This window comes from Lemur catta, chromosome 2, assembly GCF_020740605.2.
Source record: "Lemur catta isolate mLemCat1 chromosome 2, mLemCat1.pri, whole genome shotgun sequence".
NCBI lineage: Eukaryota > Metazoa > Chordata > Mammalia > Primates > Lemuridae > Lemur > Lemur catta.
In genome coordinates, this window is record NC_059129.1 from 145,893,282 (window position 1) to 145,910,418 (window position 17,137).

Below are 17,137 nucleotides of genomic sequence, written 5' to 3' on the forward strand. Positions count from 1 at the left end.
AAACAGACAACGTTAGCTTTTTGTGATGAATGTTTGGTTTTGGACTGTGTTTCAGCACTTCATCTTTATCCAAGAATGCTTGCAGTTGTCAAAAAGAATCCATTTTCATCACATGTAACAATACGGTGTAGAAATGGTTCACCTTTATGTTGTGACAACAAGGAAAAGCAAGCTTCAAGACAGTTTTTCTTCTGATGCTCATTTAATTCATGTGGAACCATCTACCCAGCTTCTTTACCTTGCCAGTGTGTTTCAAATGGTCCCATATTGTTGGGATGGTAACGTCAAACCTTGCTGCTAATTCATGCATAGGTTGAGATGGATTTGCTTCCACTACAGCTTTCTGCTCATCATTACCCACTTTAGTCTCAGGTTGCCCATGTGGCTCATTTTCAAGATTAAAATCACCAGAATGGAACTTCTCAAACCATCAGCCCTGTCAAAGTGAAATGTCAGAGATACCAACTGTCGAACTTAGTACTTAAGGAAATCGGACATTTCATACTTACTAACCTGATAGTATACCAGATATAGTACTTTGCATAAGAAAAGTGGTGGCAGCTTTATGGTGGAAAGGGATGTGTAGGTTGAAGTTGGCAAGTTTGGAGACAAGGAGCAGGTGCACAGAGACAGGAAGAATAGTGCAGTGATCACTTCTAAGGCTGATGGTGGGCTGGTGCCATTGCTTTGTAGCTTATGACATTACCGTGATGAGAAAAATCTCATATGAATCAGTGTTATAGTAACATTTTCCCTTATTTTCCAGTTGTATATGAAATAATGATTTACAGAAATAGACTTATAGCAAAACCATGTATACCTTTTTTTTTTTTTTTTACTAGTTCATGTATATTTCTCTTATTTTCCTAGTTAGAACTAAATGAGAGAATTGCCCCAGTCAGTGTCTGTCACTGGATACATGGTAATGGATATACAGTAGCAACAAAATATTATTAATTTATACTTTGATTTAACATTTTAAACAATACATTTCAATCTGTAAGTAGGTACTTGAGGTAATAAAGTACTTTATGTCTAAAATTAAATGTATATCAAAGTGCTAATTAGCTAGTGCCGTTAAATAACCATGGCTTATTCTTTTTCTCATTTCATGTTTTGAAGAAGAAAGAAGATTGGATATAGATGAGAAACCTCTAGTTGTGCAATTGAATTGGAACAAAGATGATCGGGAGGGCAGGTTTGTTCTTAAGAATGAGAACGATGCCCTCCCTCCTAAGGTAGGAGCCGACCGTGGTCCTGGGTCAGGTCTGACTGGAGACAGGAGATTGATGTCTTGTTACTGGAGCTCCTTCTCCTTTTTGCTTCTCTTCCTAAACTCTTATATCCTTTTCCCAGAAAGTAATTCAAAAGTACCCCTTTTCTCCCTGCTTTATCCTTTGTTTCACCCAATAATTCCAGTTATTGCTTCTCACTTTTCAAAGAAGAGTTATGTATGCTTTTGTTACTGAGAGTTTTAATGATCAAGTAATCAGCTCCGATTTTCCCCCCAAATTTTATAATGAAAATTGTTCTAATAATAATCAAAAGGGAAAATAAAACTATGATAACGTATTTTTGTGTAAACTTTTAGGTGCTTAATAAGGTACATTTAAAGCCTATTCATGTTACGTATACAAGGTTAGGAATCAGTAAACTTTCTTGGGTTTCTTTGGATGATGTAATAAAATGGTTCTAAAACTTTCTCAAGTGGTAGGATATCAGGAGTTCCTGTGCTGCTATTCTTATTTTGTGAAATACTATGAAATATTAGTATAATTTCAAAATACCTATATAGTTTTGTGCTAAATCAAGTAGCATTTTACACAAGAATTCAATATTGACAAGCAATATTGACAGCAAATGTGCAAAGGTTAAGGATATTTTGAGAAAAAATCTTCTATTTAATTTTCTTTCCCCAAAAGATGGGGAAAAGACTACCATTATTCATTTTTAGCAGGAGAAAATTTTCATTTTGTGTGATGCCAGCGTTCCGTGTTAAAGAGTCCTGGATATGTATACAAAATGTATTCTTGACCTTGCTTGCTGCTGTGCTCTAGTGACTTGCTGCATTTGCAGCAAATATGACAAAGTAAGAATGGCTGTCCACTGTTTTGCTATCCATGTTGTTTGTATTGCATTTCTGCACCACAGTTTCAGCCGATGTTATTTTGTTCTGTGCGCCTTGCTGTGGACCACAGAGCCTCATTGGCACGGACTGGAGCTCTTCTTAGGGCCCGTGCAGTGCTGTGAACTACCTGTGGAACTGGGATGTTAACGCTCTTTGCTCCCTTAACTTGCAACTCAAAAGCAGTTTTCTTTCCCACTACAATAGTTACTCTTTTTCTTAATTTTTTCTTATTAAGTCATACATAAAAAACAATGTATCTCTGTCATTGTGAGCAGGCCATGATTGTAGATTACAATATAAATTAATAAGCAAGCAAATAAACAAAATCTGGAAAAGAAGAAATTTTTACCCAAGCACAATACTTATGACTGCTTCATAAAAGCCAATTTATGGCTACTCTTAACATTTTCTTTGAAGTTAAAGAAAAACTTCTATAAAGTAGATAATGATTTAAACTACTCTTTAGTGCCATAATTTTATTAGGTTCCTGTTACCAAAGTTACTTTATGTAAATTATTTGGAGTTTCCTTACTGGCTTTGGTTTTTTGTTTGCTTCCTTGCTTGTTTTAGTTGAGATAAAATTCATGCTGAAATGCACAGATCTTGAGTACACAATTCAGTTAGTTTTGGTAAATACACCTGTGTAACTCTCAGTCCAGTCAAGACAAAGAACATTTCCATCACTCCAGAGGTTTTCCTGTTCCAGTAGCTTTGTTTTTAGCTGTGTGTGGTGAACTTAGCTAAGCTATAGGTAGCTGTAAGTGATTCTGTGTAGTTGTCACATGGTGATAATATTACTTTTATCAGAAGGCTCAAAGTAATGGACCCGAAAAACAAGAAAAAGAAGGTGTTATCCAGAATTTCAAGAGAACGCTTTCAAAGAAAGAAAAGAAGGAAAAAAAGAAGAGAGAAAAAGAGGCATTACGGCAGGCATCTGATAAAGATGAGAGACCTTTCCAAGGAGATGACATGTAAGTTAATTCTGGAATTATTCCTATTTCTTTGTCCTCTAAACCAGATGTTTTTACTGCAGCAAACTTGTTAAATTACCAGATACATTATGAAAAAGATGAACATCAATCAAGAAACTTACGTGGGATGCTTCTGGTTCTTTTGTGTTGAGGGAGAATAGAGGATCTCACTTAAACAAGGTTCGTTGCCAACAAGGCCTGTCGTGCTGTGCTCGGGAAGAGTCTCTACTCCCGGGCTCTGGCTTGAGCCCAGGCGTTGGAGGTTGGAGTGAGCTATGAGCTGCAAGCGTGCTACTGCGGTCCACTGCCCTGGGCAACAGGGTGAGACCCTGTCTCTTTAAAAAAAAAAAAAGAAAGAAAGAAAGAATAATATATAGATTTGTCAAAAAGGGTACTCATGTATTGTCACATGGAGCCAAAGAGAACTGTAATCTAGTTTGTTTTTTCTGTATAAATGTATGTACTTCATATGCTTATGTAGAGAGGTTTTAAACAGAAGTATAATCACAGTCTTTTGAACTAGAGCTTTTCACTTGATATTTTTCCACAAAGATATTTATGTTTCACAAAAACATTTTAGGTGACTGTGCAGTATTCTGTTATACAGTTCTTCCATAATTTATGTAACTGGTCTTTTTGTGGTGAACTTGTAGTTTGTTTCTAGGTTTTTTGGTATTGTAAATACTCCAGTGAATGTCCTTGTTCTGTGACTCTGGGAACTCATCTGATTATTTTCTCAGGGTGCGTTCTAGAAGAATGGCTAGATGACAGGTTTGGATGCTTTCCCGTGTTCTGAACCCGTTGGCACACTGCCCTTTGCTCTTGTGCAGCCCACGAGACCTCTCCTCTCCTTACACCCTGCACCTCCAGTGTCACAGATCAGTGTGTCTCCACAGCACATAATGTCTTCCATAAATTGAATTAGTTTTCATCATTAATAAGGCAGCATCTTGCCATATGTTCATTAACTATATATATTCTTCTGTTGCAGTGACCTCTCCATGGCTTTTTCCCATTTTTTAATTGATACTAAGTGTTCTGCATGTTTTGTGAGGACATTAACCATTTGTCAGTGAGTAAATGTATGAGGGCTGTCCAGAAAGTATCCAGCCATTGTTAATGTGACGATAATGTTTTGCACAACATCAGTGTAACCTGGTAGCCAAGGAGAGTGGACTGTAACGCACATGTGTGAACAGTGGCGACGTCACTGTACCAGTCGGTGGGACACTAGACGCACTGAGTGAGCATGTGCACTGTGTGGCCATCGCGTTCTAAATGACTGAGCAGCTGGAGCAACGCATCTGCACAAAATTTTGCATTAAGCTTGAACATTTCTTGGAAATTATTCAGATGATTCAGAAGGCTTTCAGGGCGATGCAATAAATGTAGCACAAACAAAAGTGTTGCACAAACACCACAGAGATGGTTGGGAATCTGTTGAAAGTGATCCACATTCTGGAAGGCCTGCAACAAGCAGAACATCTGAGAATGCTGAACATGTGTGGGTCAGGTTAAGAGATGCTGGGAGAATTGTGTGAGGTCCCAAGGTGCCCACTTTGAAGGGGACTAAAGCATCATTGTCCTGTATGGTGTTTCTTGTATCTTCTTCATTAAATGTCTCTGTTTTTCATATCACATTGCTGGATACTTTCCAGACAGACTTTGTATACTTTAGAGTAGAATTTGAGCCCATTTTGGGTTGCATCAAAGTGGGTTTAGGTATTAGTCTACTAGTCAGTGATGCCTATGCAATCACTTCAGTCTAGTATTACATAATAAGGTTCTAATGCAGTTATGCAACTTGCATAGATATATTGCTCATAAATGAAAAATAATCAAAGGAGGGTTTAAAATATGCTTTATGGCTTGTTCTCTTCATCATCCTAGTTTATGGGGTGACATATTATTTGATTTAGAAAATGAACTACTTAAAATGAGTTATGTTGCTAGCTTGATTATAAGCTTGTCTGATTTTTAAGCTATTTTATAATTAAAAATTATATCTTTAAAGTATATTTATCAAAATTTAATCAAGTAAATCAGTTTTTCCATCTTACTTAAAATTGTTTTCCTTTCATCATTCTATACATTTGACTCCTTCACAGAAACTGTTGGAGCAATTTCCTTTTGAAAGTTTAAGTTCAAGAAAGTGAATGTTGGTAAATCATTAAGTGTTAAAAAATCATCCTATTTAATTAATTTTCTTCAAGATTTGCTGTAATTTTAAGACAGGTTTTTATTAAAGTACAATTAATCCTCCTTTCTTTCTTATGATTGGAATGTTACAGTGTAATATCACTCATTTGGTCTGTTGCAGAATAACACTGGTGAAAATTACTGAAATGTTATAATCCATACATTTTTAGCTCTATCAATAAACTCACCATAAAGTTTTAATTATAGATTTCTGCTTAGTTCAGTGTATTAGTTTGTACCGAGAGAAAGTATGTTCTTTATCACATGGTATTAATAATTAGCACATGGCAAATAGCATGTAGCAGACCTGTTAGGGGACAGATGTACCTGAACAGTATCTGTCATTTTGACTTTTGTATGATTATAGTATATCTGTTTCTGATAAGAAAAAATTTAAAATATTGATGTTTTTTCTTTTTTATTGCAGTGAGAATTCCCGACTGGCTGCTGAGGTCTACAAAGACATGCCTGAAACCAGCTTTACTCGAACAATTTCTAATCCTGAAGTGGTTATGAAACGACGGAGGCAACAGAAATTGGAAAAGAGAATGCAGGAATTTCGGAGCTCAGATGGGCGGCCTGATTCAGGTACAAACTTTAAATTGCTTTTCTCTGCTATATCTGTTGTAAAGAGTGTTATTTAACACTTTTAATCTATGCTTAAGGTTTCCTTAACTAAAGCAATGGGGGGATGTAACCTCTTCATAACGAATATGTACCATCAGTTTTGCCTTATGTAGAAGAGTTCTGTTCATATAGAGATATGTTAATGTTACATATTTTTCCAGTATAGCCTTTTAAAAAAAATTTTATAAAACTTCAAATATATACAGGTGAAAAACATGTAATGAACCCCATGTACCTTTCACTCACTGAATTTTGGTAATGAACAATTTGTGTTTCTTCTGTGCTCCAACATACATTGCCCCATTCCCAAACTATTATTGTGAAGCAAATCCCAAACCTCTCATTATTTCAACTGTAAATATTTTGGTATATTTTCCAAAAGGTTAAGGATTCTTAAAAAGAAAAAAAAAAAGAAAAAAACAAAGCAAAACATAGCTACAATGCTGTTATCACATATAAAAGAATTGACAATACTTTCTTAATATTATCAAATACCTAGTTATTGTTTAAATGTTCCTGATTGCCTCAGATAAATCTTTTATTTGAGATGGGATCCAAGTAAGACTTACCCATCACACTGCATGGTCACTGGATTCTGCCCCGTTACAGCAACTGCTGAGAATTCCGTTTCTTCGGAGCGTGCCGCTGTGCAATGCGTTCCAGACAGCCTCTGGCTGAGATGCAGGTCGGCCGCCTAGACACTGTGTGCACACGTAGCACTGATCACTGAATCTTAATTATAGACTTCACAAGACTTGAGTGTTGGTGATATAAAGTAACTAGGTGAGGGACTTCTTGGTTCCATAAATATTCTAATACTATTTTTGAGACCCAAATGATTCTTTGTTTATATATAGTCTGTCTTGCTCTGTCAAGGATTTGAAGTGATTTGTAAATACATGCCCCAAAAACAAAAAGAGGAAAAAGAAAATAAAGAGAAGGGGAGAAAATATAAAGACGAAAAAGAAAAGTAGTAAAAATCTTAAAAAGGACAAAAGGAACACTCAGAAATACCAACATGTGCTAACCACACACCAGACCTAAAGGCACTTAGTGTGCCTTGAGAGGGAGTTTGACATTCCTACTGAAATGAATTTCTGAGGATGAATCTGTGGCTCCCTCAAGGAATATTCAAGTATGGGCTAGAGATATGTGAGTCGCGATGAGGATAGCTAGCTTAGAGTATCGGTTTTTATCAATAAATTAAAAAATATTTTTATGATGGGAAATGTTTTAATGTGGATTAGAATGCAACATTTGTATGTATTTTTAGGTTGAAATAGGAAGTTTTTTGCAGGTCACTTAGCCTATGCCCTCAGATACTCATATTTATTTTTCATTGCCATTGGGGGTACTTTGGTGGAAGAATTTGATGTGCTTTGTTAATAAGCTGCTGAAGAGTTTTAAGCTGGGGATTTAGAAAGCTTTCAATTTAGCCTAAGCTTCCTATCTGGAGAGATTACTATGGAAGCAAAGTGGAAGGTCGATTTGAGGGAATTCGAAGCATGCATGCCCATTGAAAGTACTGCACTGCCCATGGGAGGAGTGAGGGGCCTGTGAGTCTGTCACTGACAGTGGGGCTGTAGAGAAGAAAGGACTGGAGGAATGTTTATGGGGTAGAATTGTCAGGAACTGGTCACAGACTGGATTTCACTGAGGGCGGAGGCATTCAGGACGACACCCCTGTCTTTAATTAGTAAACAGATGTTGATGGACTGTGGAATGCAAGAGCATTTGGGGTGGAAGATAGTGTTGTTTATGTGTGCCATATGAGGTGCTGGCGGGACGTGGGCTCTCTTCCCAGCTGGGGGTCCGGTGACTGGAGCACTGCTCTGCTGGTGAGTGGTGAGGGAGGTGAGGGTTGGAGAACATGTGTGATGGGGAGGCAGAGTCAGAGGCGTGGGTGAGTTTGTTGGATAGAAAGTGTACAGTCATATAAAAAGTTGGGGCAAGGCTATTGTTAAAAGGAGTCAGCAAAGAAAACAGGAAAAAACCCGAAAGAATTAGGAGGAGAAACAGCAGAACTTTGAGTAGAGTTTGTCTGTTGAAGGGGTGGTTAGGGGCAGAAGGAATATTTTTCTGTACATGGAACCTCAGGAAATTGTAAAAACTAAATATCATTAGCAAAATAGCTATTTATGGTTAATACTAAGGAAGCCCAAAATATTGAGTTCCCTCAAGGTTTTTGTTTTAATAAGTAAAATGCTCAGAAAAATATATCCTTACAGCCTACCATAGCTATTAGCTATTAGGTTGATTCTTTAATGTGGGCTGGGTGCACATGGGCACGTGTGGGTACCACTTTTCTGAGAGTGGCAGCTGAGGCTATTGTTTTTCTGTCTTGTTCCCCAAGCTCTGATGACATAGCTTACGTGTTCTCCTTAACTTAACGCTGCTAATCTCACTTCACAGCTGTTCAGATGTCATAACTCACAACAGGTGTTGTCCTGGACTTTGTAAAGTATCTTTGACACTCAGGTATATTCACTTTGTGATGTCTTCAAAATATAGTTGACCCCAGAATGTCTTGTGTGGCTCAGTTAATTGATTTGTGGCACAAATATTCTACTACCAATGGTTATACATTTATTTCTCACTGAGTAATATTATACATTAACAAAATCATAAGAGGATTTTTAGGGAGTTGATCCTTCTTCTACCTCGGTTTCTTAGTGCACACTCTTGGGGGCAACAGGGCACGTGCAGTTTGGAAGAACGTGGACCTGGGCTTAGCATTCAGTTGGAACCTACAACTTGGGTGCAAACTGTGGGCCTCAGTTTCTTCATCTTTGAGGCGGGGGCAATAAGCCATACCTTAATCTTAGAACTGGGACATTAATTTATTCAGATAGATTTTAGTCCATAATAGGGACTTAAAAATGTTAGCTTCGCTTCTCTCTCTCCTTCCTTAGTCAGTTGACATGTGTGTATCTCTCCCATGACAGTACCATGGTTTTATACTTATAAACTAAAAACCTTTAAAATTAGACTATATCCATTCATTGCTTGTTTTATGTGTCAGAATGCCTTAACACTCAACTATACTGAAACCAAATCAGTTTCAGACAGAGTTGTAAAACATTCAAATGGATAATAAAAGTAATTCCATCCAATAGCTAAATTCATTTGGCTGTATAAATATGAATTTTATAGCTATGCTGTGTTGACGCATCCTTGAGGGGAAATGCCACTCAAAAGTAGATTAGTTCCTTTTAAAGTGGTTTTCTGATAAACACTGTCTTTGCATTTTTTCAGACCAACCGAATAATCTTTTAGTCTCTGTGGTCTGTAACTTTGGGATCACACTGTACTTATCTAGGCATTTAGCAGATGTAAATTATGTTTTAGAAAAATTAGGTGTTTGACCATTTGCACTTTTTTTGGTGGAGATCCAGGTGAGGATACAAGTTCATCTCGTCAGCTTTCAAAATAGAAGCTCTGTTTTGCTCCTTGGTTGTCTACTGTGTGTTACCTCAGTTTACAAAGTTGTTTACTCATCCTTTTGTACATATTTTTCTCGTAAATTACTCTAAATCTGTTTGGAAGTAGAGTATGATGACATAAGGAGGGGTTGCATCTTGTTGCAGTGGAACATGTGCTTCAGACTGGCCTCTCTTCTGTTGCTGCTGTCTCCAGCTTCACCTAGGTCCTCTCTGTAGAGCACGAGTGGCATTTTGCCCACCCCACTTACTCACACATGCGTACACATTCACACACACACTCTCTCACACACTCAATACACACAGAACTTATGGCCTTCCGTGGCTCCCACACTTCAACTAGAATCAAATCCAAACTCTCGGTCGTTGCTGGGGAAGTGCTGACTGATCTGGTCCCAGCCAGTCCCTGGCTTCATCTCCCTCTTTTCCCCTCACTCTGTCTACCTTTTCTATGGGCCAGGCCAGCCTCATTCTGCCTCTGGGCCTTAAGCACTTGCTGGTCCCCTTCTGAGAAAGCTCTTCCTTTGGATTGTCACACAGCTGCTTCTGTCTCGTCCCTCAGGTCTCAGTTCAGAGGTTGATTTCTCAGAGAGGTCTGGGCCAGTCACCCAAGCTTAGGAAGCTCTCGGTCACTTTCTTTCTTACAACCATACCCATATTTTTCACGATATGTTTCACTATTTTAAAATTATTTGTTTTCTTGTTAGTCTTCTCCCCCTGCGTTCTACCTCTCAATTAAGGAATGTAAGTCATATGAAGGTAAGAACACTGAGCTGTTTATTGCTGTGTCCTCAGCATCAGAACAGTGTGAGTCTGCACATGGTCAGGATGTCCTGAGAGCTGGCTCAGAAGGTCCACATTCTAATAGTAATGTGGACTAGTTGATTTTTTTAAAAAACTGACATTATTTTACCATTAGTCAAGTTATCAAAGTGCAATTTTTGCCAGATTTGATGAAAAGGAGAATATGACAAATTTTCAGTATCCAGAATAACTGCATTAGAACTAAAAAGAGTGAAGGAGTCATGGAAATTTAGAACTTGCTTTAAGAAATCCATAGAGGCCAGGCACGGTGGCTCATGCCTGTCATCCCAGCACTCTGGGAGGCCGAGGCAGGTGGATCACTCGAGGTCAGGAGTTTGAGACCAGCCTGAGCAAGAGCGAGACCCCGTCTCTACTAAAAATAGAAAGAAATTATCTGGCCAACTAAAAATATATACAGAAAAAATTAGCTGGGCATGGTGGTGCAATGCCTGTGTCCCACTTACTCGGGAGGCTGAGGCAGTAGGATCGCTTAAGCCCAGGAGTTTGAGGTTGCTGTGAGCTAGGCTGACGCCACGGCACTCACTCTAGCCTGGGCAACAGAGCAAGACTCTGTCTCAAAAAAAAAAAAAAAAAAGAAATCCATAGAAATCTTCTAATCTAGCTCTTTTAAGTTACAGGGGAGAAAATTGAGGGATAAAGAAGTTAGAATCATTCCCCCACTGTAGTAGTAGGGGCGTGGAGCTAATCTTCATTTCTTCCCTTAGTATCCTTCCATCTAGATTTAAGATTTCAGGGCTTAATAATATTGGGCCATAAGTAGAAAGCAGATTATGACACCCAATATGACACCCCTAGTGACAATAATATAACATATGTAGATTTCCATTAACAAGAAACAAGCAAAAAAGGAAAATATCAAAGTTGCTCTGCTCTAGTTGAATTTTTTTCCAATTGAATTCTCAGCTATAAATGACATTGCAGTTTGTAGTGCCTGAAAGCAAAAGTAGAGCCGTGCTGTGATGGCAAATCCACGAACAATCTTTGGCCTCAAGTACCTGAGATTTCCTGATTCCTAGTTCACTTTTTAAAAACAGATTTATTTAGTGAGGTTAATATTTAACTTTATCTGGGTTTTTAATTTAAGTTTCAGATTGATGATCAGGACGTAGGAAAAACAAGGGAGATAGGTCTATGAGGCCGTGTAGGTAAGAGATCGGGAAAGCAGGCCGCGAAGGCAGCTCCGTAAAGGAACTGGAGTGCCGTCCTGCCTGCACCCACTGTAGCGGGAATCTTTGCACCACTGCAGTGAACGCCTGGCTTAACGAGAGGACAGAAACAGTGTTTGTCACACTGGACTGTTCAGGAGTTCAGAATGTCACTAGGTGAACCAGTTATTGCTAATGTATGTCATCTAACAGGAAATGAAAAGAATCTCCGTTTCTTCGTTTCAAAAAAAATGCACATTTTGTCTTTGCACTCATTCCAACTAGACCTGAGGTGCCCTTTTCTTAAATGATTGTGGATGTTAGTTATCTCTGTTATTGGCATACAATAAAGTTGTGCTCAAAGATGTCAAAATGTTTTTTCAGGTGGAACACTGAGAATTTATGCAGATAGTTTAAAACCAAATATTCCCTACAAGACAATCCTGCTGTCTACTACAGATCCTGCAGACTTCGCTGTGGCTGAGGCTTTAGAGAAATATGGTCTGGAAAAAGAAAATCCTAAGGATTACTGCATTGCTCGGGTAAGTAACTTGATCAAGTCAGTATTTCTTACCAGCATTACACATGCTAGGACCTTACATTTAGAAATGCACTATAGGAGTGATCCCTGAAATTATAGTCTTTAGGACCTTACATTTAAATGGAAAATATTCTTTAAATCAAATTAAACACAGACTGATTTTCTCCCCATTGTATCATTTATAATCTGATAAATTAAAACCATGTGTTAAATACATGTTTAAAACAAAAAGCAAAAAATAGAGTCTCCCTTCCATTACAAAAGTAATTTGTTTCTATTATAAAATAAGAAATATATTAAATATAAGTTTATGTTAAAAGGCAGATTGAAGAAAATGAAAATCACCCCAAAATCAGTTATCTACATATGTGTAGTTCCACTTCTGGACTCTGTTCTGTTCCATTGGTCTGCGTGTGCCTTTTTGCCAAATACCAAGGTGTCCTAATTACTGTAGATTTATAATAAATTCATAACATTGATATTATAAATCTTATTTGTAATTAGATTTATACTGTAGATTTACTTTAAAATCATGTAAAGTAAATGTCAATTTTGTTCTTGTTCTTAAAAATTGCTTTGTTTATTCTAGGTTACTTGCATTTTTATATACATTTTAGAATCAGATTATCTTTTTCACATAAAACTTTTTGGGATTGTGATTTCTTTTGCCTTGCATCTGTAAATGAATTTACAGACTACTCATCCTAACAGTATTCAGTCTTCCAATTTGTGAGCAGAGTGTAGCTCCTCACTCATTGAGTTTCTTTAAGTTTTCTCAGCGGTGTTTTATAGTGTTCAGCATAGTGTTCAGTGTAGAGGTCTTTTGTTAGCTGCAGATGGAATTAAATAAAAGAGCTTGCTTGAGTTTTATGATTTTATGTTTTTGCTGAGAAGCCTAGGAAGTTAGATTGAGTTGGAAACACAAACAGATCTGGAATATAGTCCAAATTTTAGCCGAAAAGAGATGGAAAAACAGATGTTTTTCTTACATTAAAATGACAATAAAAGAATAAAAAATTATTTACATGCACAAGAGCAAAGAGAATGGGCTGAGATGACAAGAGATCAGAGTCATCAGTGAACGTCTGCATATGTAAATGAGCGGTCTCTTACTAGACCGGAGAAAGCCTGTAGGAGAACATCAAGACAAGCAGGCCAGTGGGTTGAAAGTGTTTGCAAGAAGTACTAGACTCTACCACGTCCCCTTTCCACCCTAGCTGCTGCGTCTTCTGCCCGTCTGAAGTCTAGAGTAAAACTGATGGGACTGGGTGCGTATTGAACCAGGAGGCCTTGGATTTGGAGGTAACAGGCATAGGAGAGGGTGACAACGGTCTTTATTGAAAATGGGAGGATGAAGAGAAGGGCTGTACCTAGAACACCGGTGGCCAGAAAATGTACAGATTCCTCCCAGGAGGCACTTGCTTTCAAAGAAGAAAGATCTCTGTGTGAACGGACCTTTGGAAGTTCTGGCCTAGTAGCCTCCTTCTGAGGACTGTCAACAGTGACCCTGCTGCATGTATAGATTCCACATCCCGCTTTCTGGGACTTGCCGTCAAACATGAATGGACAGCCAAGGTTCAACAGACATTTGAAAACACCATTAAAATGGAGACAGATCAACACAAATGATTTAAAAAAACCCGGAGATAAAAGGGAGAAACTGGAGAGAGCAGATGGGAGTGTTCAATAAATGAAGAGACACAGAGAAATAAGGAAGATAGTGTATCTATGAAATAAGATCAGAATGCTATAAAGAAGAACAGGCAGAGAAAGAACTCTTAGAAATTGAAGCCTGCTGCTTGCTTGGCCTCAAATCTGCCCTCTAGGCCACAGCTGCCTCCTGCTTGCTTGGCTCTGACCCCATCCTCCAGGTTGGATCCATGTGCCATCTGTACGGCCCTGCCCTGGGCTCAGAGGCGTTGCTCAGAGGCATTGCTTCCAGCTCTACCCCAGTCCTGGCTCCGAGGCCATCACGCTGGGGTGCAGTGGGCTGTGACCTGAGAGGCTTCGGGAGACCACTTAGGCAGGCCCTGAGAGGAGCATGGAGAACTGCGTGGTCCCTGGGCTATCGGAGCCAACCTGAGCCCACCTGACTTGGCATTCGCGTGACACCAGTGCCAGCAGAGCAGCCTGCTGCTTGCTTGCCCCAACTCTACCCTCCAGCCCCGATTGCCCCTGCCTGCTTGGCCCTGACCCCGCCCTCTAGGTCAGATGGTCTGCCATCTGCACAGCCCTGCTTTTGGCTCAGAGGCCCTGCTCAGAGGTTTTGCTTGTGATTCCTCCCCAGTCCCAGCTGTGAGGCTCTCAGCCCAGAGCCTGAGGCTCTGCCCCTGTCCCTCTGTAACTCCCAGCAGGCCCAAAACACCATCCCCAGGACTCCAGTGCTGCACCTGGACCCCAAGACCCCACCCTAGAGCCTCCACCACCAGAGCAGGGCTGGAACAGCTGCTCCAAAGTACAATGCCTTGCCAGGGACCCCCAACCCTCAAGCCGCCAGCATACTCTGACCTGCTATGAGCAACACCCACAACCTGAGAAGCCATGACAAGCTTATCCAGCTCCTGCAGGTTCCTCTGTGGGGAGACCCTTGGTAGAGCAGTCCTTACAACACCAGCCTCAGTGAAGAGAGTCTCATCCAGCTCCCAGCATGAACATCCTACAGCTATCTGGAGAGTTCCCAGCAAGGAACAGGAGCCCTACAAACCTATTAACCCAGAACTGAGAGAAGAAGTCTCAGGTGAGAAGAAACCAGCAAAAGAACCCTGGCAACATGAAAAATCAAAACAGCTCAATACCCCCAAGGGACTGCAACAGAGCTTCAGCAGTGAACTCCACCTTCAAGGAAATTGTTGAAATGACAGAAAGGGAACTCAAAATATGGGTGGCAAATAAGATGAATGGAATTAAAGAGAAAGTTGAAAGCCAACAAAAAGAAGTGCAAAAAATATTTCAGGAAATTAATGAAAAAGTCACTCAAGACCTTGACAAAATTAGGAAGGACATAATAGAACTTAAAGAAGTGAAAGAGTTATTCAGGTATTTTCAAAATACAGCAGAAAGTTTCAGATTAAGCCAAGGAGAAGAAAGAATCTCAGAGCTTGAAGACAAGGCTCTGGAGATAACCCAATCATTTAAAGTGGCAGAGAAGAGAACAAGGGCAGAACAATCACTTAGAGAGATATGAGACTATGTGAAGTGAACAAACATATGAATTACAGGTATCCCAGAGGGAGAAGAAGAAAGTACTAAAAGTATGGAAAATCTACTTGAGGAAATTATTGTGGAAAACTTCCCCAGTATCACTAGAGATACATACATCCAGACACAAGATGGTCGTCAAACTCCAGGAAGATTCATAGCAAATAGGACGTCTCCAAGACACTTAGTATTCAGCCTGGCCAGAATGAAAGTGAAAGAGAAAATTCTGCAAGCAGCTAGTAACAACTGACCTACAAGAGAAAACCTATCAGGATAACAGCAGACTTTTCAGCGGAAACCTTACAAGCCAGAGGGAGTGGGCCCCATCTTCAATCCTCTTGAACAAAACAACTGCCAGCCTAGAATTTTGTATCCTGCAAAACTAAGTTTCACATTTGATGGAGAAATCAAGTCTTTTCCAGACAAGCAAATGCTGAGGGAATTCGCCAAGTCCAGACTTGCCTTGCAGGAAGTACTCACACATGCACTGTACATGGATCAGTACAGGAGATGCCTGCCAGTGTAAAAACCCCCAAAAGCTAATGGTCATAGCTCAGTCACCACAGTGATTCAAGAGGTAGAACAGAGAAAGAAAGTTATACTCAATGGGAAGAACAGAAATCTACCCACTTATCAATTCTTTAAATAAATATGAAAATGGCTTCAACTCCCCACTCAGAAGACATAGGCTGGCTGGATGGTTAAAAAAAACACAAGCCAAGTATCTGCTGTCTTCAGGAAACATATCTTACCTACAAGGACTCATTCAGACACAAGGTGAAGGGATGGAAAACAATATTCCATGCAAATGGAAGCCAAAAGAAAGCTGGTGTAGCAGTTCTCATGTCAGATAACATACTCTTGAAATCAACAAAAGTAAAGAAAGACAAAGATGGTCGTTATATAATGGTAAAGGAATCAATTCAACAAAGAAGATATAACAATTCTAAATCTTAACACATCTAACAGAAGTGTGCCCAGATTCATAAAGCAAATCTTGCTCTAAGCAAAATGATAAACAGCAGCACCATAATAGCTACATACTTCAACACTCCTCTGACAGAACTGGACAGACCCTCCAAACAGAAAATAAACAATGGACTTAAACAGATCTCTAGAACAAATGGGCCTAACAGACACTCACAAAACATTCTACCCCGAAACCACTGAATATACATATGTTCTTATCAGCTTATGAAACATTTTCTGATTGATCAAATGCTAGGCCACAAAACATGTCTCAACAAATTTAAAAAAATAGAAATTATACCATAGATCTTCTCAGACCAGAGTGCAATAAAATTAGAAATCTCCAGCAGAAACACTTATCTCTACACAAAGTCAAGGAAACTAAACAATCCACACTGCTGAATGGTAGTTGGGTCAAGGAGGAAATTAAGATGGAAATTAAAAGATTCTTTGAACTAAATGATAAAGGTGACACAAGTTATTAAACATCTGTGGGATATAGCCAAAGCTGTTCTGAGAGGAAAATTCATAGTCATAAATGCCTGCATCCAAAAGACAGAAAGATCACAAATCAACAATCTATTGAACCTCCCAAGGAACTGGAAAAGGAAGAGCAAGCCAATCCCAAACCCAGTAGAAGAAAAGTAACCAAGATTGGACCAGAGCTAAATGAAATCAGTAATAAAACAATTATACAGAAGATTAACGAAACAAAAAGTTTGAAAAGGCAAATAAAATTGACAGGCCTCTTGCTAGATTAACCAGAAGCAAAAACCAAAAGCCTCTAATAAGCTCAATAAGGTCAGACATGGCCTCATCATGCCCCCTCCCTTCTTGGAGGTATCCTTTTCAGTTTGGCTCTTAAAGGTTAGACAGTGATTGAGACTAAAATTGAGTGAAGGTCAGATCCTGAAGTAGTATGTGTTCTAAGCCAACATACTCAATTTAATACAAAATGCTATGAAGAAAGATTGATTAATTTGTCATAAGGCTGTGTTATGGTAAGTTTGTCTTTTTAAGGTACTTGAAGCAGTATAGAGAGAAATTATAGGATTTTATGGAAGAGTCTAATCCATTTGGTATGTGTGAGCATG

The 17,137-nt window shown here is 39.1% G+C and overlaps 1 protein-coding gene across 1 annotated transcript in view; it reads left to right on the forward strand.

Annotated features, from left to right (window-relative positions):
- AFDN (afadin, adherens junction formation factor) overlaps positions 1-17,137 on the forward strand; it is a 145,031-nt gene that overhangs the window by 46,083 nt on the left and 81,811 nt on the right. Inside the window, 4 exon segments of the mRNA XM_045544730.1 lie at positions 1,123-1,238; positions 2,936-3,099; positions 5,726-5,886; positions 11,720-11,877. Of these exon segments, the coding sequence (XP_045400686.1) occupies positions 1,123-1,238; positions 2,936-3,099; positions 5,726-5,886; positions 11,720-11,877 (599 nt within the window).